At 37.0% G+C, this 22,631-nt stretch overlaps 1 protein-coding gene across 18 annotated transcripts in view; it reads left to right on the top strand.

The window, feature by feature from the left end:
- Window positions 1-22,631, top strand: part of RPS6KA3 (ribosomal protein S6 kinase A3) — a 112,083-nt gene that overhangs the window by 78,146 nt on the left and 11,306 nt on the right. For all 18 annotated transcript variants that reach the window (XM_070603525.1, XM_070603531.1, XM_070603536.1 and 15 more), the window contains 9 exons: window positions 7,542-7,630; window positions 7,794-7,858; window positions 7,936-8,038; window positions 9,954-10,078; window positions 12,240-12,365; window positions 14,781-14,870; window positions 16,861-17,019; window positions 18,805-18,966; window positions 22,445-22,521. In XM_070603525.1, the coding sequence (XP_070459626.1) occupies window positions 7,542-7,630; window positions 7,794-7,858; window positions 7,936-8,038; window positions 9,954-10,078; window positions 12,240-12,365; window positions 14,781-14,870; window positions 16,861-17,019; window positions 18,805-18,966; window positions 22,445-22,521 (996 nt within the window). The remainder of the gene's footprint in view (window positions 1-7,541; window positions 7,631-7,793; window positions 7,859-7,935; window positions 8,039-9,953; window positions 10,079-12,239; window positions 12,366-14,780; window positions 14,871-16,860; window positions 17,020-18,804; window positions 18,967-22,444; window positions 22,522-22,631) is intronic.

Below are 22,631 nucleotides of genomic sequence, written 5' to 3'. Positions count from 1 at the left end.
CATGACCTTGGGGTAGGAAAAGTAGTCTTCGGACACAAAAAGCACTAGCCATAAGGAAAAGATTGATAAATTATTACTGCATTAAAATGAATAACTTAGGCTCTTCAAAAGATGCCATTAAGAGAGAGTAGAAGAAATCTGTGACACATAACCAACAAAGGGCTTTTATCCAGAATATATCAAGAACTCCAGTCAATAAGAAAAAAGTGTGATAGAAACATGAGTAGGAGATGTAGGGACTTCACAAAAGAGGATATTCAATGGCCAATAAACTTATAAAAAGATGCTCACCCTCATTAATCAGAAAATGCAAATTAAAACCACAATAAGCTACAACTGCATACCCACCAGAACGGCTAAGAGTAAAAAGACTGACAATATGAAGTGCTTGACAGGATGTGGAGTAGTGGCAACTTTCATACATAGCTGGAAGGAATATAATTATTCATATAACCACTTTAGAAAGCAGTTTTTGGCTTTATCTTCTAAAGTCAAATATATGTATACCCTCATCCATTAATGCCACTCCTAGGCACGCACCAAGTTTATATGCATCAAGGTACTTGCACATCAAGAAACAAGTACAAAGATGTTCATAGCAGCATTATTTCTAATAGCCAAAAAGTGGAAACGGTATCATTAATATTAGAATGGATTAGTAAATTATGGTATATTTATACAATGAATGAATACCCAGGAGTTGACAAACTATCTGTAAATATTTTAGGCTTTGCAGGCCACACAAGTCTCTGTCACATATTCTTATTGTTTATTGTTCATTTCCAACACTTAAAAAAATGTAAAAACCATCCTTAGCTTGAAAGCCATACAAAAACAGGCTGAGGCCTTTGGCCCATCGGTGTAGTGTGCCGTACAGCAAAGAAGATGAACAAACCACAGTGATATGCAACAGCTTGGGTAAATCTCACAAGAATGTTGAGCAAAAGCAGTTCAGACACAAAAGAATGAATACTATATGATTCTATTTATAAAATTTTAAAACTAGACAAAACTAAAGCATGGGTTTTAGCGTCCATATTTAGATGGCAAAAGCCTGAGGCAAAATAAGGAAAGTGGCTACATTGGATGAGGGGTTCTGGGAATGTTATATTTCTCGGCCCGATGACTGTTCACTTTGTGGTAAATCATTGAGCTGTGTACTTTTGTTTTGGGGTGTTTTTTTGTTTTTTTACACTTCATGTTATTCTTCACAATAAAAATGGCTTAAAAATATGTGCTGTGTAAATGAATATTCACTGAACTTTCATCACTCCATCTACTCTGGCCCCTTCATTTCAGCTAACAAACACACTCTAGTGTTGGAAAAAACAAACCCTTTCTTTGACCTGGCCTTCCTTTGAAGTTTTTGCACCATCTTCCTGAATCCTTTCGGCACAAACCCTCTTTAAAGAGTAGTCTCCGTTTTCTATTACCATTTTTTGGCTACTTTTATTCCACAGCTTGTTTGTTGTTCATTCCCACCACTCTATTGAAACTTCTCTCACTACGGTCATCGGTGATCTCCTGGTTGCTTACACCCCTGTTGGAAGGGTGCCTCTGTCCATTTGTTCACACAGTTCATTCAACAGATGATTGAGGTCTTGCCACATGTACTTAGGATGCAATGTGAACAAGACCAGCAGGATCTTCTCTGGTCTCACAGACCTTGCATTTTAGTGGGGGAGGCAAGTAATTAATATTTAAACAAAAATATAATAATTTCAGATAGTAATAGGAGCAATAGGGGTAATAAACCAGGGTACTCTTGAAGTATGAGGGAAGAGGCCAGAGCAGGAGCCATTTTAGATGGGACAGTTAATGAAGGTCTCTCTGAAGAGTGTTTGACATCGTTGGCCACTCCCTCCCTGCTTAGTTTTTCCTACTCTCATCTCCTTCTGCCTCTCTAACCATTCCTCTTTTGGTCTCTTTTTACTTGACCATTCCTTTTCTGCCTGCTTTTCTCTTTTTAATTATGAAATTTTTCAAACATAAATTCACAAAAAATAGAGTAATACAGTGAACACACATATAGCAATCACCCAGATTAAACAGTCATCAAGATTTTGCCGCATTTGCTTCATCTATTCCTTTTTTCTTTTTTTCTTCTTTACTGAAGTACTGGAAGCATTCCAAACGTGTCGTTTCTCACCTTCTTCAGTTTGCATTGCTAAAAAGTATGGATGTTTTCTTACATAACCACATCTAACAAAACTAGTAATGCTTAGATATCATCTAATACCAATCCTTAACCAGATTTTTCAGATTCTCTCCAAAACTGTGTCTTGACTGTCCCAAATCAAGTCTGCATATTTCGTTTGGTTGTATTTTTTAAGCTTCTATTCGTCTAGAACAGTCTACTCCTATTTTTCCCCTGCCATTTACTTGTAGAAACCAAGTCAGTTTTATAGAATTCCACTTTCTGAATTTATCTTGTCAAAAGATGAGACCACCTCTCAATATCTGAAACAAGGGGCTGGCCCCGTGGCCGAGTGGTTAAGTTCCCGCGCTCTGCTTCTGTGGCCCATAGTTTCACAGGTTCGGATCCTGGGCGCGGACATGGCACCGTTTGTCAGGCCACACTGGGGCAGCATTCCACATGCCACAACTGGAAGGACCCACAACTGAAAAAAAAAATACACAGCTATGTACCGGGGGGCTTTGGGGAGAAAAAGGAAAAATAAAATATATATTTAAAAAAAAGAATATCTGAAACAAAAAGTCTAAAGCTGATTCTGTTGCTTCCTACAGTAAGGGAGAGCGATGCTGGATCAGTAGTCTCTCCAAGCAAAGTAGACTACTGGTGGTGGTTTTTTTTTTTTTTTTTTTTATTGAGGTCATATTGCTTTAGAAAATTGAGTAATTTCCGGTGTACATTATTATAGATCAGTTTCTGTGTAGACTGCATCGTGCTCACCACCAATAGTCTAGTTTTTGTCCATCACCATACATATGTGCCCCTTTATCCCTTTTGCCCACCTCCATCCCCTCTGGTAACTTCTAATCTGTTCTCTTTGCCCATGTGTTTGTTTATCTTCCGCATATGAGTGAAATCATACTGTGCTTATCTTTCTCTGGCTTATTTCATTTAGCATAATACCCTCAGGGTCCATCCATGTTGTTGCAAATGGGACAATTTTGTCTTTTTTTATGGCTGAGTAGTAGTATATGTTTTGTTGTATATATTGTATATATATATACCACATCTTTATTCATCCATTGATGGGCACTTGGGTTGCTTCCACAGCTGGGCTATTGTGAATAATGCTGCATTGAACATAGGGGTCTATAAATCTCTGTGTATTGTTGATTTCATGTTCTTTGGATAAATACCCGGTAGTGGGATAGCTGGATCCTATGGTAATTTTTTGAGAAATCTCCATACTGTTTTTCATAGTGGCTGCACCAGTTTGCATTCCCACCAGCAGTGTATGAGGGTTTCCTTTTCTCCACATCCTCTCCAACATTTGTTGCTTTTTGTCTTGTTAATGATAGCCATTCTGACTGGTGTAAGGTGATACCTCATTGTAGTTTTGATTTGCATTTCCCTAATAATTAGTGATGTTGAACATCTTTTCATGTACCTGTTGACCATCTGTATATCTTTGGAAAAATATCTGTTCATATCCTCTGCCCATTGTTTGATTGGGTTGTTTGTTTTTTGTTGTTATGTGAGTTCTTTATGTATTTTGTAAATTAACCGCTTGTCAGATATATGATTTGCAAATATTTCCTCCCAATTGGTCAGTTGTCTTTTCATTTTGTTCATGGTTTCCTTTGCCTTCAGAAGCTCTTTAGTCTGACGTATAGACTACTGTTCTTATATAGAGTTTTGGAGAAGGGTGCAGTTCAAGAATTGGCAGATTTTCAGGGCCTTAAGTGGGTTGACATCCTCTGCAAGAGTGTGGTTACTTGGGTGGGACTGTTGTCAATCACTTGGCACTCAGGTGTGGTTATTGGAGTCAGTCCATTCTTGTTTGACTAATTTTCACAGATGAAGAGCAGTTACTGATTGGTTCTTTTGCAACCAAAAAAAAACTATGTTCACCTAGTTCACCTAGGCAAGTTGTCTTTGATCAGCTGAATGGATATAAAACCAACAGAATGGATTTAAAAACCAGTTCTGGTGGCTCTCTTGTTACCATGGTTACGTAACAATTAGTATTTTCCTAGGAATGTGGAAATATTTTTATTCTCCTTGTGATATTGTTTAACTTGTTCCTTTATCCCATTTTTGGTTAAACTTTTTTAGCAAAATTTTCATAGCTTGTGCTCTTGTACCCTATTGCATCACAACAGGCATCAAGAGGCTTACAACACCTGGTTGCCCCCCTTTAAGCGATGAGTTCCCATGGTTACAGCTGATCCCTCCATTGAAAAGTTCCCTGTAAGGCTTTCATCTAATGGTTTCATCTATTGATAATCATTACTTGAAACAATTATTTTATTAGGGATTCAAAAATGGTGGTTTTCTATTACTATTATTCCTTCTTCATTTATTAGCTGGTATTTTCTGAAACAATGAACTATCACTCATCAACTCGAGCTATTTAGTTACCTTGAAATAAGGCTCAAATAAAAACGTAGAGTAAACGTCTAATTCTTTTCTTAATTATTTCCAATTGTCAGTTACTTCCAGTGGGGTTGGTATCCAATGAGTTGGGTTTTTATGTTTTGACTTTTTTTTTTTACTATAATGAATTTGTGGGATTTAATAATCAGTGTGATTCAGCAAATTGCGTTCATTATTTCTAATGTCTAAATTGTTCTTTTTCTGACCACCTTTTAAATATGATTGTTCCCTAGGGTTCCATCTCTGATATACTTTTCTTCCGCTCTGCGCTCACTTTCCTGGCTGACCTCAGTCTTTCCTATAATTACTCTCAACATTTTAATTATTCCCAAATCACTCTTTTCTTACCTTAACTTACCAGACTCCAGACCTGTATTTTCATTTACTTGCCTGCATGGCTCTCCCAAAACTATAGCATATGTGACTTAACATTTTTAAACTGAATCTATCTCTGTTTGTGGTTCTTTTCCTCTTCATGTATTCCCGATTAGCAGCATTTCCATGCACCCTATTTCCCAAGCCAGAAACCTGGAAAATCATTCTTGATTTCTTCTTCTCTCTTGCATATGCAGGTATTCACCAAATTCACTCTCAGAAGTGTGTCCCAGCCTTTCCTCTGCATTGCACTGCTCAGATCATGGTGATCTCCTACCCACACTATTGGGCCAGGCTCCTAAGTGGAATGCCTACTACCTACCACTGCCTCCCACTCTCCAGCATTCTATACTACTCTTAGAGTTACCTTCTTGAAAATAAATCTGATCGTGTTAGTCCACTGTTTAAAGACTTCTGCTATATCCTTTTTACCTAATGTGGCACCATTTCCCCAGATTTGTTCAACAGAACCCTAATTCTACAAGATGTCAATAGGTGGGGCTGGCCTGATGGTGTGTAGTGGTTAAGTTTGCATGCTCCAGTTCGGCAGCCGGGGTTCCTGGGTTTGGATCCCTGTGCAGACTTACACACTGCTCATCAAGCCATGCTGTGGTGGCATCCCACATGAAAAATAGAGGAGGATTGGCACAGACGTTAGCTCAGGGCCACTCTTCCTCAAGCAAAAAGAGGAAGATTTGCTACAGTTGTTAACTCAGGGCAAATCTTCCTCACACACACACACAAAAAAAGATGTTAATAGGTATTCTCTGAAAAAGAGGTGCTGGAAACAAATGTTTAAAAAAATGCTGATTTCTTTACTCTAGATTTCTCAGCCTTTTATATATGCAATGTATTTTATTCTATGTCTTCAATGAGGGGGACATGTTAAATTAGATAACTCCTACAGTTCCCACATGTCCTTCTGAATTTGTCTCTTAATCTACTAAGGTTGTCTGTATCTATCTTGCCCACTTACCATGGGGGCTATCTTTATCTCTGTATCCTCAGCATCAAGCAGTGTCTAGCACATAGTAGCTCAATAACAACTCACTGAATAATAAATGGATCTATTTCTGAAATAGAAATTTCTCTGCTAGCCGTTTTCCCCAGCTCTGTTATTATTTTCATACTTACAGGATCATTGGTTTCCTTAATTTGTAGGTTGGGGAAAAGAATAAAATTATATATTAGAGCTAAAACAGACCTTCAAACTCATCCAAGCTAGTGCTTTTTCAGACTGTGTGCCACAGACTCTTAGATGTGCCACAGACCCCTTTCCTACCAGCTCCTCTTCCCTGCAGGGCTATAAAGGGGAATAGGAGGAAAAATAGACATATGAAGCATGTGTTCTTTTAGCAGTTTTAAATGTTGGATTTCTTAAGTTCCTTTTGTTTTTGTTTTTGTTTTTGAGGAAGATTAGCCCTGAGCTAACTGCTGCCAATCCTCCTCTTTTTGCTGAGGAAGCCTGGCCCTGAGCTAACGTCTGTGCCCATCTTCCTCTACTTTATATGTGGGACGCCTACCACAGCATGGCTTGCCAAGCGGTGCCATGTCCACACCTGGGATCCGAACTGGCGAACCCTGGGCCACCAAAGCAGAACATATGCGTTTAACCGCTGCGGCACCGGGCCGGCCACTTAAGTTCCTTTTGAAAAAGGATTCTAAGGCTACAGTTTGGGAGCCATTGATCTAATGTCCAGTCCCCTTGCTTATGAAGAAGTGGTCACAGGCCCAAGGGGATTGTCTTTCCTAGAGTCACAAAGTTCTTAGTAACTAAGCCAGAACTAAGATTCATGTGATCTTACTCTCACAGTAGTGCTTTTTGAAAAATTCTGAAAAAGTGAAAAAGTTTATTAGATTATGGACTAAGATTCTATTATGTGTTCACACAAAAACCTATACACAAATGTTCATAGCAGTTTTATTCATAATAACCCAAAACTGGACACAGTCCAGATGTCCTTCTACAGGTAAATGGATAAACAAACTGTGGTACATCCATGCAATGGAATACTACTTAGCAATAAAAGGGAACTATTGATACGCACAACAATTTGGATGAATCTCAAGGGAGTTATGCTGAGTGAAAAAAGGTTACATATTATATGATTCCATTTACATACATTCTTAAAATGACAAAATTATAGAAATAGAGAATAGATTAATAGTTGCCAGAGGTTAAGAATTGGAGAGGGAGGGGAGTGGGTGTGGTTATAAAGGGAAACATGAGGGATCCTGCTGGTGGTGAACTGTTCAGTATCTTTACTGGGGTGGTGAATATAGAACTTACATATGTGATAAAATGGCATAGAACTAAACACACACAGATATGCAAATAAGTGCAGTTAAAACTGGAGACATCTGAATGAGATCAGTGAATGTATCAGTGTCATTGTCCTGGTAGTGATAGTGTACTGTAGTTTTGTAAGATGTTACCACTGGGGAAAACTGGGTAAAGGGTACCCAGGATCTCTCCATATTATTTCTTAGAACTGGGTGTGAATCCGCAATTATCCTAAAATAAAAAGTTTAAAAAAATCTCAAAATACAGATACCTCCAAAAAATAAAATGTTATTATGTGGATTTATTATTTAGAGCCAAACTTGGAATGCCGCAGTTTTTGAGTCCTGAAGCTCAGAGTCTTTTACGAATGCTTTTCAAACGAAATCCTGCAAACCGATTAGGTAAAATTTTTAATTAATTTATATCTTTGCTTTTTAGGAGGGGAGGTGGGTATTTTTATTGTCGGATTGTAGAATATTAGGATAAATATTAAAAGTGAAGACAAATAATATATCTCCTTGAGATAAAATTACCATTTAATCAAAACTAGCTAATTTTTGATAGGCGCAGGACCAGATGGAGTTGAAGAAATTAAAAGACATTCATTTTTCTCAACAATTGACTGGAATGTAAGTATAGAATGAAAACTTGCCTGAAATATTTTTTTATAATTAACGCATGTCTAAGTCTCTCTTCTTTCCTCCAGAAACTGTACAGAAGAGAAATTCATCCACCTTTTAAACCTGCAACTGGCAGGCCTGAAGATACATTCTATTTTGATCCTGAGTTTACTGCAAAAACTCCCAAAGGTAAGGAGAAAACGTGAAAACCCGAATATATAAGATAATACATATTTTTTCTCTTGTTCAATCAGAAAATCTTTTCTAGTATAACTCTTTATTCTATCCTCATATCTCCCCTTCATACCATATCCCTACCACAATAACTAGACAATTAGTAAATCCTTTACAGCATTTTATAGCAGTTAAGATCCTTGTAAAATCTTTTAGCAAATTATGCTGTGCCTTAAACTTGGATACTGTTTATATGGAAAAATTATTTGGTTGTGCATTTATTTACCTGTAACTATTTTTACATGAAATATTCTTCAGTATAAATAGTGCTCTTTAAAACTCTAATATTAGGTAGTATTCTGGAAGTACTTGTAAAGTTCAAATCCCAAACATAACTTAAGCTTTATATGAGGTGTGATAACTTCAAAATGATTTCATTTTCTGTATCATGCTTTAGTCTAAAGTTGCATAAACAGTGATGATTACAGAGAAGTAATCTTTGAAATGGTAACCTGTATTTTATTAATTAGTGTATGTATATACATAATGATGTGTTTTGCACTCTAATGCTCTCTCATTTAGGTGTACCAGACCCCAGGTTTATCATTGACAAGCAAATAAATAGAACGTCTACTTGCATATATTTTCCATAGAGTACATTATTCACAATCCTCGCAATCTAAATTAAGCATTGATGGGTGTTTATTATTTTTATAAGACAATCTTAGAAATTTTGATTAATACGTGAACAAAATTTTATCAAATACCTGGACAGTGACATGCATAGAATTGATGATACGTGGTGATATTTTACTTTCCTTTCTCAATACAATTTGTCCTGATAGGGGAAAAATCTCAGAATAGAGCAGTTCTACATTGCATTCTGCCCAGATAGGTTCTCTTAGCAGAAGTTTTCAGTATAATATTGTCACATTGATTTAAAATTCACTAAACATTATGCATTGCTGAGAATATCAAGCTGATGTTAAAAAAGAACTTTATCTGGAGTTGATGTTTAAGTAGATTTGCCTATTTGTTTTTTGCTTACCCTTAGCCTTTAGAGTATACTTATAAATATTACTATGCTTAATTGTGTGTCTATGTTTATGAGTAACACATTTATTATACTTTTATTGTTTTTATAGTGAACATTAACTATATTGTAAAAATATTTTTCTATTTTTCTTAATGCCAATAGATCCCACTTAAATAATTTGAATAACAATACATGTCATATCATAAAATATATTTTAAGGACTATATACCATGATTGTCCTAGAAGTTACTTTTGATCCTTAAATATGTATATAAATATAATAATTTTTAACATGTAGTTTAGGTTTCCAGATTCTCACATATATTGGGACCACTGGACTAAATTCCTTCCTCCTAAATTATCTGTAGTTCAATCTTGTATCTCCCCTTAACCAGGAGCCATAGCATTGTTAGGTTATCATTTAGGGTTGCACTGTCAAATATGGTAGCCAGTAGCCACATGTGGCTATTTAAATTTAAATTAATTAAAATTAAAAATTTTGTTTCTCAGTCACACTAACCGCACTTAAAATGCTCAGTAACTGCATGTGGCTGGTGGCTCCCATATTGGACAGCACAGATAAAGAAAATTTCCATCACTGAAGGAAATTCTATGGGACAGTGCTAGTTTAGAATAGCATTAATTCAGTAATTCATTGATTTATTATATCCTTCAGTAAATTAGCTCTTTTCTGGGCTCTGAGGGACTAGGATGTTAGAGGCAATAAGCCATCAGGACAGATCTGATACAGTGCCTCATTGAGTTATCCTGGAAGCACTGGGTGCCTGAAGAGTAGAATTACAGAATAAGTGGAAAAGGTCATATTGTCAACAATTCTTCCCTTAATTACCTTTCAAAGTAATTACCTTCTTAGTAATTTATTATTCTTTTCAGATTCACCTGGCATTCCACCTAGTGCTAATGCACATCAGCTTTTTCGGGGGTTTAGTTTTGTTGCTATTACCTCAGATGATGAAAGCCAAGCTATGCAGACGGTTGGTGTGCATTCAATTGTTCAGGTGAGTAAATGTCTAATTTTAAATTTGAAATGTTGTTAAGATATAGTTCATTGTGTGAATAATTAAATTAGATTTGATCTGCTGACTTTAAGTGAGCAACTTAAAATACATTTTATATCATTGACATTACTCTTAGAAATTTTCTTCATATGCCTTTGAGAAGGTTGTGTACACCAGAATCCTGGATTCCTATCTGACTTGAGAGTGGAATTCTAAGAGTTGAGATAAATGTCACCATCTTGTCTCTCCCTGCTCCTGTGCCTCAAAATGTTTATTAGGCCTAGATTCTTTCATCCTCTGCCTCTGTCAGGTCAACTATGATCAACTGAGATCTCTTGGTGCCCTGATGCCTTAGAACAGGGGTCAGCAGACTTTTTCTATAAAGGACCAGATAATAAATAATTGAGGCTTTGTAGGCTATATGATGTCTGTTGCAGTTACTCAACTCTGCCATGGTAGCACAAAAGCAGCCATAAGTAATACATAAATGAATGAGCATGACTGTGTGCTGATAAAACTTTATTTACAAAAAACTGGTGGTGAATCAGATTTGGCCCACGGGCCATATAGTTTGCCAACCTCTGCTATGGAAATATATAAGAAATAAAAATGAACTTAAGTTTTCCAGGTTTTGTGTCCTTGTTCTTTTGGAGCCCCCTTTGTTGTTAGGAAAAAATGGTTGTGGGTACTGCCTGAGTGTACCCCCTGCCTCATTAACCCATCTGTTTATCAGAGTTGGAGAAAAAGGAGGTAAAAGCCATGGAAGCAGGTTTCTAGGTGTGTGTGTTTGTAACAGGAGATTGGACTAGTAAATTAAATGTTATTAGAGGAACACAATTAGTACAAACCATTACATTTATTTCTTCCCATCCTAGTATCATGGAAAGATTAATTTATCTTCCTAGTCATAGAGGGAACTAGATATATCTTCTGAAGTGTTGAATTGTTTTCAGGGTATAATTAGTGTTTGAATTTGCTTGATGATTAAGTTGCTTTTGCTGTAAAGTTTTTTCACAAGTTAGTCATCTTGCTTTCCACTTTCTAGAAAACCAATTTAAACACTGGTTTTCAAACAAAGTTCATGTTAAAATAGTCTGTCCCTTTTACTATGACAAGCATGTGATGTATGGCAAGTTTTTAAGTTATAATCTCTGTACCTAACATAGAAATCACAAACATATGCTACAGGATTCAAGTTTTAACCTATACAAAGCTTAGAGGCATGGAGGGGGGTGGTCTCCTATTAGTGTAGCCAAGGGTAGCACAACTTCCCCCAGTAATTTGCTGTTCATCATCTTACCACATGTTATAACCCATTAATGGCTTCTCTAGCAACTTCTCTAGAAGTTGTATTGAAGCTGTGACTTGAGGGTGGAGAAGGGAGGGCATGGCTACTGATAGTCCAAAATGACAGTAATAAGTATCACTTTCAAATACGTGGTTTTATTTAATCCTCACCATTATCCTCTGAGAAAACACAGGTTCAAGGTTACCCGACCTACAAGTGATGCATCTGAGACAAGAATCCAGATGTTCTAGGGACTGGCCTGGTGTTGTGGCAGTTAGGTTTGCGCACTCCACTTTGGCAGCCCGGAGTTCACAGGTTCAAATCCCAGGTGCAGACCTAGCACCACTCATCAAGCCACGCTGTGGCAGCATCCCACATAAAATAGAGGATGATTGGCAACAGATGTTACCTCAAGGCCAATCTTCCTCACACACAAAAAAGAATCCAGATGTTCTGATTCTGAATCCTCCTAAATCTTTTCTTCTATATCAGAAGTTTCAAACTTCTCCCCATTTGCAAAGGTATTTCAAAGACCTTTAGCCAGTTGGGGAGTATAATGGGGCTCCATCCCAGGCAAGGCTGTCAGCCGCTTATCAAGGAACTCCGTGTTTTCTGTTGTACATACTCAAGTTTTTCTTTTTAACATAAGCTTTTTTTAAAGGCATATTTCTTGCTGTACATTTTATTGTAGACACTTCTAAAATATGCAGTTGTAGAAGAATAAATGCTGTAAAGAGTCATTTTTATTTTTACTGATATTCATGTGTGTTTATAATTAACATCAATAGTGCATACTGAGTAACATATTTCCCTATTATGAAGTGTACCAAAGTCATTACAGAACTCTTCATCAATTTATAATTGTGTTTGTAGCAGCTGCACAGGAACAGCATTCAGTTTACTGATGGATATGAAGTAAAAGAAGATATTGGAGTTGGCTCCTACTCCGTTTGCAAAAGATGTATACATAAAGCCACAAACATGGAGTTTGCAGTGAAGGTAAATGTTTTTAGATTTAAAATGCAACTCTAACAGTTCTTATTCATGCATGTCAGTAGCAATTAAAAATTACACTCTTCTTTGGTAAATGTGCCTTTTGTTATAAAAAGGTAAGGTAAATTTAAATATGTGGCTAGTGATCTTCAGGGATCTTCATCTGGAACCATGGATTCCTGGGTGAGCTAAAGGTAAGGTAGCATACATCCGGTTTGCTAGGACAGTACCAGTGTACACCTGACCTGATTTTTAGTTACACCCCTTTTACTCTCAGAGTCTCTCATTTTATGGTCAAGGTGTCAGGGAATTCCTTGAAATTGTATGCCAAATTTTGTATGTTTACATTTTTCTGGCAAAAATGTTGATGCTGTCCTTCACATTTAAAAGGATCTGTGAACCTATGAAAGAATAAGAATCACTGTCATAAAATTTATTATCATTAGCTTTTTTAGTTTCATCAGGTGTCCTAAGAAAATAAGAATTTTCTATGCCAAAAACCAAGGCATATGTCTCTATGATCAAGTTTGAGTTGCAAACCTTTAGTTATAAGTGAACAAATATTATATTCAAATCTCTGCGTTTTCACTTCTTGGTATGGTAGCCTCTGCTCTCCCATCGCAAGCAATTCAAGTAATGTCTCAAGCTTTCAACTTACCTTGAACCTTAGAACTAGTCTATAAGTATGGGTAGTTCATGTTTAGTTAGTGGGATAGTGGCATTAATTCTTATTACTTCCATCCATCTGTCTTTCTAGATCTAGTATGATTTCACTGTGTAAAAATAAAAATGAATGTTTTATATATGCATAGCAAATATCTGGGAAGACACACAAAAAAATTTTTACTATTCTAAACTTGGATGTAATTGCATTAAAAAGTCTTCACTGTCCATAAGGCTTTCTGTCAGATGTAAGGATGAACCATAGAAATACATTTTAATTTGCTCTTGTGCTCATTGCTCATCGTGAAATCTTGAGTACATAGACATTTTCAAATTGATTACATGAAAGGAGAAAAGATGAATAATGTACTTGCTAGGCAATTTAAGGATGTATCTTGCCTCCATAAACACATCAGAAAAAAGCAGAAATGTCCTGAGGCCCCCTTTGAGTTATAGAAACCAGGAGCATTATACCAAAATCTTGAGAATTTCTTCAAGCTATTTGTGGATTCTTGCGACTTAAATTAGTTTCATAAAACCAATCCCAGCACAACTTGATTCTACTGCAATTACCACAGATCTAAGATCCACAAGCACAAGTGTGGATACTGTGTAAGTTGGGCTCATTTTAGCAGATCAGAGAGAATGTTGCCAAAAATAACACCTCCCATTGTGTTCTGTTTTCAAAAGACTAGCCCCAGATCATCTCCCTTGAATTAGCATGTCTGTTTCATATACCTTTCCTCTTAATCATCCATTTGCTTAATTCCACACTATGATTTGCAGTTGATTGCAGTGAACCACCTATATGTTTGTCTTCCCTGTTCTTCAAATACAGAACTGTTTTACAGCTAAATCCATTTCAGATATTAGATTTGGCTCATATTGAGAGCTGCCATCTCTTTCCTAGATTGCTGGAACATTTGGGTATTTATTGCATACATTAATTACTAAGCTGTTTTAAAATTGAAAATATGAAGGTCACAAAATTCATTTCAGACTACCTTTTGCATGAACTGAAAGCAAAACTTGTTTTTTTAAAAAGATAATATTACTTTAACAGATTAAAACATTAAGGAAGTATTTTTAAGAAGCAGCTGTCATAAAAGGGTTGGAAAGCTACATTAGTATTTTAAAGGGCTTTATTATAATAATTAAACTTAATTCTAGCTAAGTAAAATTCTAGGTGTGGTTTTCTGCTTAGCTTTCTGCCTAGCTTCAAAAATAAGCTTGTTCTACTTAACTTAATTAATTTTTTGTAAGTAGCTTACAACTAATGGGATATTCCATCAAAGCATTTTATTAAAGTTAATTCAGTAAGCAGATGCTAGTGGTGGTATTATACATACATCTTGCTCTTAATTATCTGTATTGATAGGGGTTAGAAATTGACTGAGTTCCCAAAGGTTTAAGATATTCAAGGATAGAAGAAAGATATCTTAACTATGTTCTTGGTGCCTTTTCTTGAGGCTTTTGAGTTTTTAGTAAGTCCTAAGCTTACTACAAACTTAAACTGGAGAGACCTGGTGGAATGTGACTCATGGCATAGAATTTACTTTACAACCTTTCTGTCTGTATCAAGACTGGCTTTTGAATTTTGATTAAACAGTCTGGCCAGGTACTTGAATAAAATTGGTTGATAAATGGCTTATATATACAGTGTTTACCTAAAATAATACCCAGGGTCTGTAGCTGTAAATAGTTAAGTTTTATGACTGTATAGTTCGTAACGTTTTGTGATAAATATTTGCCTTTTAGATTATTGATAAAAGCAAGAGAGACCCAACAGAAGAAATTGAAATTCTTCTTCGTTATGGACAGCATCCAAACATTATTACTCTAAAGGATGTAAGTAGATTCTTTAACAGAGATCATTTGAATCAGTTGTCTAGTTCACATTTGGAGTGTTTTCAAATATCATGTGGTAGACAAAGAACTCGATATAGTAAGTAAAAAAAAAATAGATTAGAAGATAACATATATAGCATAATTCCAATTATAAAGAAAAATGTTTATATAAACATAAAATATGTTTATATATGTGTTAATTTTTCTACTTTTGCTTTAAGAAAAAAAGTATTGCTGACATTATTGCTTTTAATATCTGTATTTACTGGAACATGGGTATTAATTAATATTCAGGATTGGCTAGTCTCACGCTCCATGGACTCCCCAAACTGTCTTCCACAGTACTACCAGAGAGAGCTAACACTCATATCTTACCATGTTACTTCCCTGCCTACAGTTCATGGCCCCCATCACCTCTGGTCCCCTCCTTCCTCCATCCATAGTAGTTTTCACACTTCCTCACACACCCTGTGCTCCAGCCATGCTCCAGTATGTACAAATTTTTGAACATGCCTCGTTTTCTTATGCTGCTCTGTCTTGAATTTATGGTTCCCTCAAGTTGAGAACACTGTTTCCCTTCTTTGCCTGGCTAACTACCTCACATCTAAGGCTTTGCTAAGGCATTACGTCTTCCAGAAAGCTTGCCCTACCCCATCACCCCCTCCCCCAGGCAAGTGAAGTATCCTTTCCTGCTATCTATGACTTTTGTCATAACAGAGCTGTTGGCAGAGGATGTGAACTCCCCAGGCAGCATTAAGTCCTCTCTCGCTGATGGTGCTCACATAGGCTCAAAAGCCATATCTGGATGTTGTAGACCAGATATGTCACGTGGCCAGTTAAGCCAGAGGACTTCTAAGGTACCTTTCACCTTTCATCTCTGAGATTTTGTGAATTGCAAAGTTTACCCTCCCTTCTCCTTCCTAACCCAAACTCCAATTTCCTCAGATTAATTTATCACTGCTCATTGTTAGAAGGAGAATGTTAACTTAGTCCCGTTAAAATGAGAAGCTGTTTAAGTGACTCTTTAATTAATATAACCTCCAAGAATCCAGCCAAGTAAATTAAAAAGGAAGTGTAGAAAATATTTTCTTTCAGCCTTGCCTTGGAAACTCCCTAAGCTGTCACTATTTTTTACATCTTTGCTCCTTCCTTTATTTCAAATTCCAAAGTCTCTAAAATTTTCCCCACTTTTATTACAGCATCTCCAACACTTGTTTAACTCTTATTTCTATGTCTGTTTGTCCCTACTAGAGTAAAACCTTTGAGGACAGGTACTGTATTTTCTCCATATTTGGGACCCCACACACGGTACCTCTTATGCAGCTAAAGAAAGGTGTGCAATAACTCCATGGTGAGGGGAGAATGAAAGGGACTGAAGGTTAATAAAGGGGTTATTTTAGTTTGAGATTGCCTGGAGTACAAATCCAAAATTACAGTGAGCTTTCTATTTCTACATTAGAGTAAACTGGTGTGCTTCTGTGTGACTGGATGACATGTCTCTGTTAATCTTCCGTCTTAATTCTTGCCACAACTTGTCTTTCAGTTTAATCAAAACCAGAGTAATTCACTGTACCATGTATATAAATATAGAAGTTCTGCCATTGCAGAAGTTCCAGAAAAATCACAGGGGGGTGTCTTTATACCTTACCTGCCCTCATAGGTAGATAGAAAGATAAGAGGAGTGAACTCTAAGAGCAAAAGTTGACAGCCCCTTCTTAGACAATGCCCATAGTAACTTTGATTGCCATGAATTAAGTTTCACTGGAGGAAACTGCAAGTTATTTTTCTGACATTCAATTTCATCAATTCCTGTTTTAATACTATTTGTGTATAAAATTGTTTGCAAATTTTATATCCTCCATTGGTTGTGATAAGTAAAATTTTCCTTGAATATAAAATGAGTTTTAATTTCTCTTTAATATATAAACTTTGTTCTGAGCACACATAAAGCTTTAAATAATGTTTTACATTTTGGTGTTGAATTTTATAGGTGTATGATGATGGAAAATATGTGTATGTAGTGACAGAACTTATGAAAGGGGGTGAATTGCTGGATAAAATTCTTAGACAGAAATTTTTCTCTGAACGAGAGGCCAGTGCTGTCCTGTTTACTATAACCAAAACTGTTGAATATCTTCACGCACAAGGGGTAAGTCTTTTTAACATTTGTAATATATTTATATGTGCATATATATACACACACACTTACATACACACACATAAATACCTTTTTTCTTATCTTTTCTTAACGTTTGAGCTAAAATTACAAAGGCTTAAGTTACTTTATACGTGTAATGGAAAATAACTACTATTAGCTTAATTATCCTACTTTCTTCCTCGACATAAACTTCTCCCATTGAGCTTGAAATGCTAGCTTTGAAATCCTAGTTTGTTTATAGTAAATTCTTATGCTTCCCAAGAAAAAGTGTGATTTTTGTGGCCTGGAAGACATAGCACCATTTTTGCTAGGCCACTCTGTACACTTGAGAACTGGGCCCATTTCAAGTTTAGAAGCAGAGCCAGAGAATCATGGGTTGTATTCATTTACAAAAGGAAATCTTTCAAACAGATGAGGCCAGATTATCACCTGGCTTCTGGCTGGTGGGTGCTCTCCTTATTTTTTCCTGCATACAGATTTTAAGTAATTGGCAAAAAACAAAAAATCATATTTTTGAAAGAAGAGAAATCTGAGAGGGAAAGGGGGGTAAAGGTGAAAATGGGAGGAGGGAGGGAGGAAAGGAGAATAGCAGAGAAGTGGAGAGGAATGGGAAGCAAGAAAAAAAAAAAAGAGATCACTTCTTAAGGAGTTCATTTGCAATATATTATTCTTGTTTTGTTTGTCTTTGCCCCTAGAAGCTAACAAGTGGGATGTGTTAATTTAATTCTAGAGTTTCTTAACTTCTAGCTGGTCAAGATACACCTAGTAATGTAGCTAGAAACTAGCAGAACTCAATATTCACCAAAGAGTTTATGACTCTGCAGTCATCTGAGTCTTCTATGTTCTTTTCCCAATGCCTCAGCAGTAATTAGTTATTAAAACGATCTGGAGAAGTAACGTTCTGGATGTTAGGAATTAAACTGAGGTGATTGATTAGAATATAGACTCAGAATTTGGTGATGGAAGAAACACATAAGTCTAATAAAGTGTGTCAGAGGGGCTTATGATAAAAGAAGTATTCAAGTAAGTGATTAAAGGAGGAAAATAATACAAAACTCTAAAGGAGTATTATCTTTTTGTGTGTGTGGCATTGTCACTTAGATATCAAATAAGCAATACTTAAAGTCTGGATTTTTTTTTTCCTTTTTACTCCTAAACCCCATGCCTGTTCCATTGCGCCTGTCAGCACATTTTTATTATGTACATCCATTCTACATGCCGTTCCCTGTACTTAGAATGATGGTCCCCCACGGTTCTGGCTTGTTTATTTTTTTCAGGTCTGAGATCAGATGTTACTTCCTCTAGAGACCCTCCCTGACCTCCCTAGTTATGCCCCGTCTCTCACCTATTTATTCTCTGCCTCCCCTACAACTGTGTAAGCTCCTAGCTTGTAAAGGCGAAGATCTTCTGGGTCTTGTTCACCATAGTATCTGCAGCTCCTTATATAACACCCTGGCACGTGGTAGGCGGTCAATAAATATTTGTTGAATGAATGAATAACCTGGAGACAGATATTGGTATTTGCTTTTCTTCTTAACCCACTTACTCAATTGGACAAAGAGAGGCAAGGTTAATGCCATTCTTTCTTCCTCCTCTCCTTGCCCTAGTTTTGTGTTAGAGTTATACTTACATCATCAGCATTTTATAATGCTAGAGTAATTTAAAGGTCAGCACTCATCATCTTGTTAAGTGCATTGCTTGACAGTTTGTGAATAAAGAATTTTGTGTAATGGAAATGTATTGTTAATGTATCTCTTTAATTTGTATTTCAATTAGGTGGTTCACAGAGACTTGAAACCTAGCAACATTCTTTATGTGGATGAATCTGGCAATCCAGAATCTATTCGAATTTGTGATTTTGGATTTGCCAAACAGCTAAGAGCAGAAAATGGTCTTCTGATGACTCCTTGTTATACTGCAAATTTTGTTGCACCAGAGGTAATTGTGAAAGCATTTGCTTGTGGTATTTCAGTATATTTAAAAACTCATTTGCTGCGTTTAATATAGAATAGTTATTTGATTGAAGACTTACTGAAAAATAATTAGAATAATATGTCAGCCCTTTCTCTTCATTGGTACTTCATTCTGTCATCAGCCCACTACTACCCATAATACTTTTCCTGCCCTGACTTCTGTTTTTCTGCATACTCACATATCTGTAGCTTCTGCTATCACTAACACTTTTGTGCTTGTCAGTGCATGGAATTAGATGGAAAGTAGCTTATTCTCCTCCTTTTCGAATACCCTTCTAATTTCCTGGTTTTGTCACCATCTTCCTGTATTTCCGAGACTAAAACATCATGGTCTCTTCTTGCCTTTAGCAAAAAGGTGGTAGCATAACTAGTTACCATCTCTCTTATCCCCTAAAACCAGTTTGGGGTTTTTCTGTTCACAGAACTGCTATCGCAGCCCCTGCTTCCCTCACCACCCCAGGTGGCTGCCACAGCCTCGGTGCACATTGCTCCCTCTTGTCATTCTGTGATCATTCCACAAAAGAGCCACAAAGCTACTGACATCTTTAAGCACTGCTTTGATCAAGTTGTTTCTTTTCCTAAGAAATTGCAGTTCTCCACTGCTTTGCCGCCAAGATTGCTTGCCTATTATCACTATGTAAAAAAAATGTAACTATGAACAAGATAAAAAACAATCATTAACCCTCATATAGGGCTTATATGCCAGGCACATATATTAACTGATCTCATCCTCACAACATAGAATTTACATAAAATGATTCCTTCTCATTATAACTAGTGAGGTGAGTACTTTTATTTGCGTTTTACGGGAAACCAGGTACACAGTGAGAGGTTATGTCATTTGCCTGTGCTCAGATCCAGATTTGAGCCCAGGCACTCTGGCTGCAAAGTCTGTGCCTTTACCAGGTGCTAGATATTTCACAAAAATGATAATAGGTGGTAATGTTAGGATGGTTGAATTAGAGAGTTGGATTTCCCTCCTGTGTTTTCCAAACTTTTTGTGATTTTGTTACTTTTTAGATATAAAATAATACTTTTTAAAAGACTGCTTGCATCTGCTCTCCTTATGGTACTAGAACTGATGAGGGACAGATTTTGTTTGTCTGTCTCCGTATCCACAGCCTCTGACACATCTTGGTGTCCAAGCATGGTCACTTAATCTAGCCATCTCATTTTTCCTCATGAGTGTTTCCTGCATCATACAAGCAATCTGCTTCTTGAAATCACCATGTAGCTGTTATGCCTTGGCACATTGGAATGTTTTTGGCTTTAAAGCCTACCTCTAAATTCATCTTCTTCAGGAAACCTTCCACGATTAAACTCTCCTTAAATTGACCTTTTAACTCTTTGTCTCCTATTTGCCATTTAGTTGTCCAAGTTAAAACTTAGAAGTCCTGGGGGCCGGCCCCATCGCCAACTGGTTAAGCTCGTGTGCTCTACTTTAGTGGCCCGGGGTTTGCTGGTTCAGATCCCGGGCGTAGACCTATACACTGCTCATCAGGCCATGCTGTGGCATCATCCCACATAGAACTAGAATGACTTACAACTAGGATATACAACTATGTACTGGGGCTTTGGGGAGGAAAAAAAAGGAAGATTGGCAGCAGATGGTAGCTCAGGGCCAATCTTCCTCACCAAAAAAAAAAAAAAAAAAAAAAGACCCACAACTAAAATATACAACTATGTACTGGGGGGATTGGGGGAGAAAAAGCAGAAAAGTGGGGGGAAAAACCCCTTAGAAATCCTTCTGAAATTCTCCTTCTCTATCATCATTTCTCCGTATCCAGTCTGTCACCAAATCCTTTCCATTCTGATTCCTGAATATTTAAGACCCCTCTTCCCTTACGCTATACATCCAGTCTCTACTAAGTCCTTCCTGTTTCTCTCTGTGTCTTTTCCTCTTCGTGTCCTGCCTTAGTTCAGATCCTCACAGCCTTTCACTTAGTTTGCTACAAATTGCCTCACATCAGAGGGCCTTGTCTCCAGTCTCTCTTCTTGCCAGCATTTATTCTATACCTTGAGTTATCTTTCTAGTATACACATCTACTTCTTTATTTCTCTATTTAATGCTTAAATGATATCTGATTGCTTACAGGAAAAAAAGTCTAAATTCTTCACAAGATTTTTTTTTTAAAGATTGGCACCTGAGCTAACAACTGTTGCCAATCTTCTTTTTTTTCCCCCCGGCTTTTTCTCCCCAAATCCACCCAGTACATAGTTGTATATTTTAGTTGCAGGTCCTTCTAGTTGTGGTATGTGGGACGCTGCCTCAACGTGGCCTGATGAGCAGTGCTGTGTCTGTGCCCGGGATCCGAACTGGCAAAACCCTGGGCCGCCGAAGTGGAGCGCACGAACTTAACCAGTCGGCCACGGGGCTGGCCCGTCACAAGATATTTTTTAAAGCCCTTCAGTCTTTGTAGTATCCCCTACCTGGAGATCTGGCCACACTGAACTCCTTGCCGGTCGCTAAGTAGGCTCTACTCTCTTGCCTCGGCCCTTTGAGTGTCCTCTGCCCTCCCCCACCTCCTCCCTTTGCCTCCTGAATTCTTACTTACAATACAAGGCCCAATACAAGCAGGCTGCTCCCTGGTCTTCTCTCCCCATATGAAGAATGAATTCCTTCCTCATCTTTATATCCATGGCACTTTAGACATAATTTTGTTGTAATACTTATGTTGAATTGTTACCTATATATCTTTATTTCCCCTGCCAGATTCTGATTTTCTTAAGGAAACCAGAGTTGTTTGGTATTTGTCACAGTTCATGCCTGATAATAGTTGGTGATTATTAAATGCTTGAGTGAATCAAATTGTATACATATATAAAAGTACAGTTTTACACTATATCATCTGTGCTGTTATATGTGTTCTTTTTTTGAGGAAGATTAGCCCTGAGTTAACTACTGCCAGTCCTCCTCTTTTTGCTGAGGAAGCCTGGCCCTGAGCTAACATCCGTGCCCATCTTCCTCTACTTTATATGTGGGACACCTACCACAGCGTGGTGTGCCAAGCGGTGCCATGTCCACACCCAGGATCCGAACCAGTGAACCCCAGGCCGCTGAGAAGCGGAACGTGTGAACTTAACTGCTATACCACCAGGCGGGCCCCTGTGTTCTTAAAAGTAGTTTTATGTAACCATCTCTGCAGCCGCATGGAAAATATAAATTTTTTAAAATAAGAAACTTACCTTCAATTTATTTTATAGGCCTCTGTGTGCCACAGCAGCACTCAATAAATGTTAATTCATATACCAAAATTTAATTTTATATATATGGATTATTAGTATAAAGTTCTAGAATAGGATTAATATATTGCCTTGTTTGTTAATCATGTTTTGTTCAGGTTTTTCTTATATGCAGTGATTTAGGAGATAAAATTCAGTTCACAGCCTATCTAAATCTATATAATAAACAGTGTGTTAATACTAATTTTTACTTTTTCTAGGTTTTAAAACGACAAGGCTATGATGCTGCTTGTGACATATGGAGTCTTGGTGTCCTCCTCTATACAATGCTTACTGGGTGAGTGTGTGCCATGTGTTGTAAACATTTATTCATCAATATTTTGTTTAAAATATCTAGGTCTGTTTTTTTAATCTCTATGTTGTAATATCTTTCTTTCCATGTTTTCT

The sequence above is a fragment of the Equus przewalskii genome, chromosome X (assembly GCF_037783145.1).
Source record: "Equus przewalskii isolate Varuska chromosome X, EquPr2, whole genome shotgun sequence".
Taxonomy (NCBI): domain Eukaryota; kingdom Metazoa; phylum Chordata; class Mammalia; order Perissodactyla; family Equidae; genus Equus; species Equus przewalskii.
This window is presented reverse-complemented; position numbering and strand designations above follow the sequence as displayed.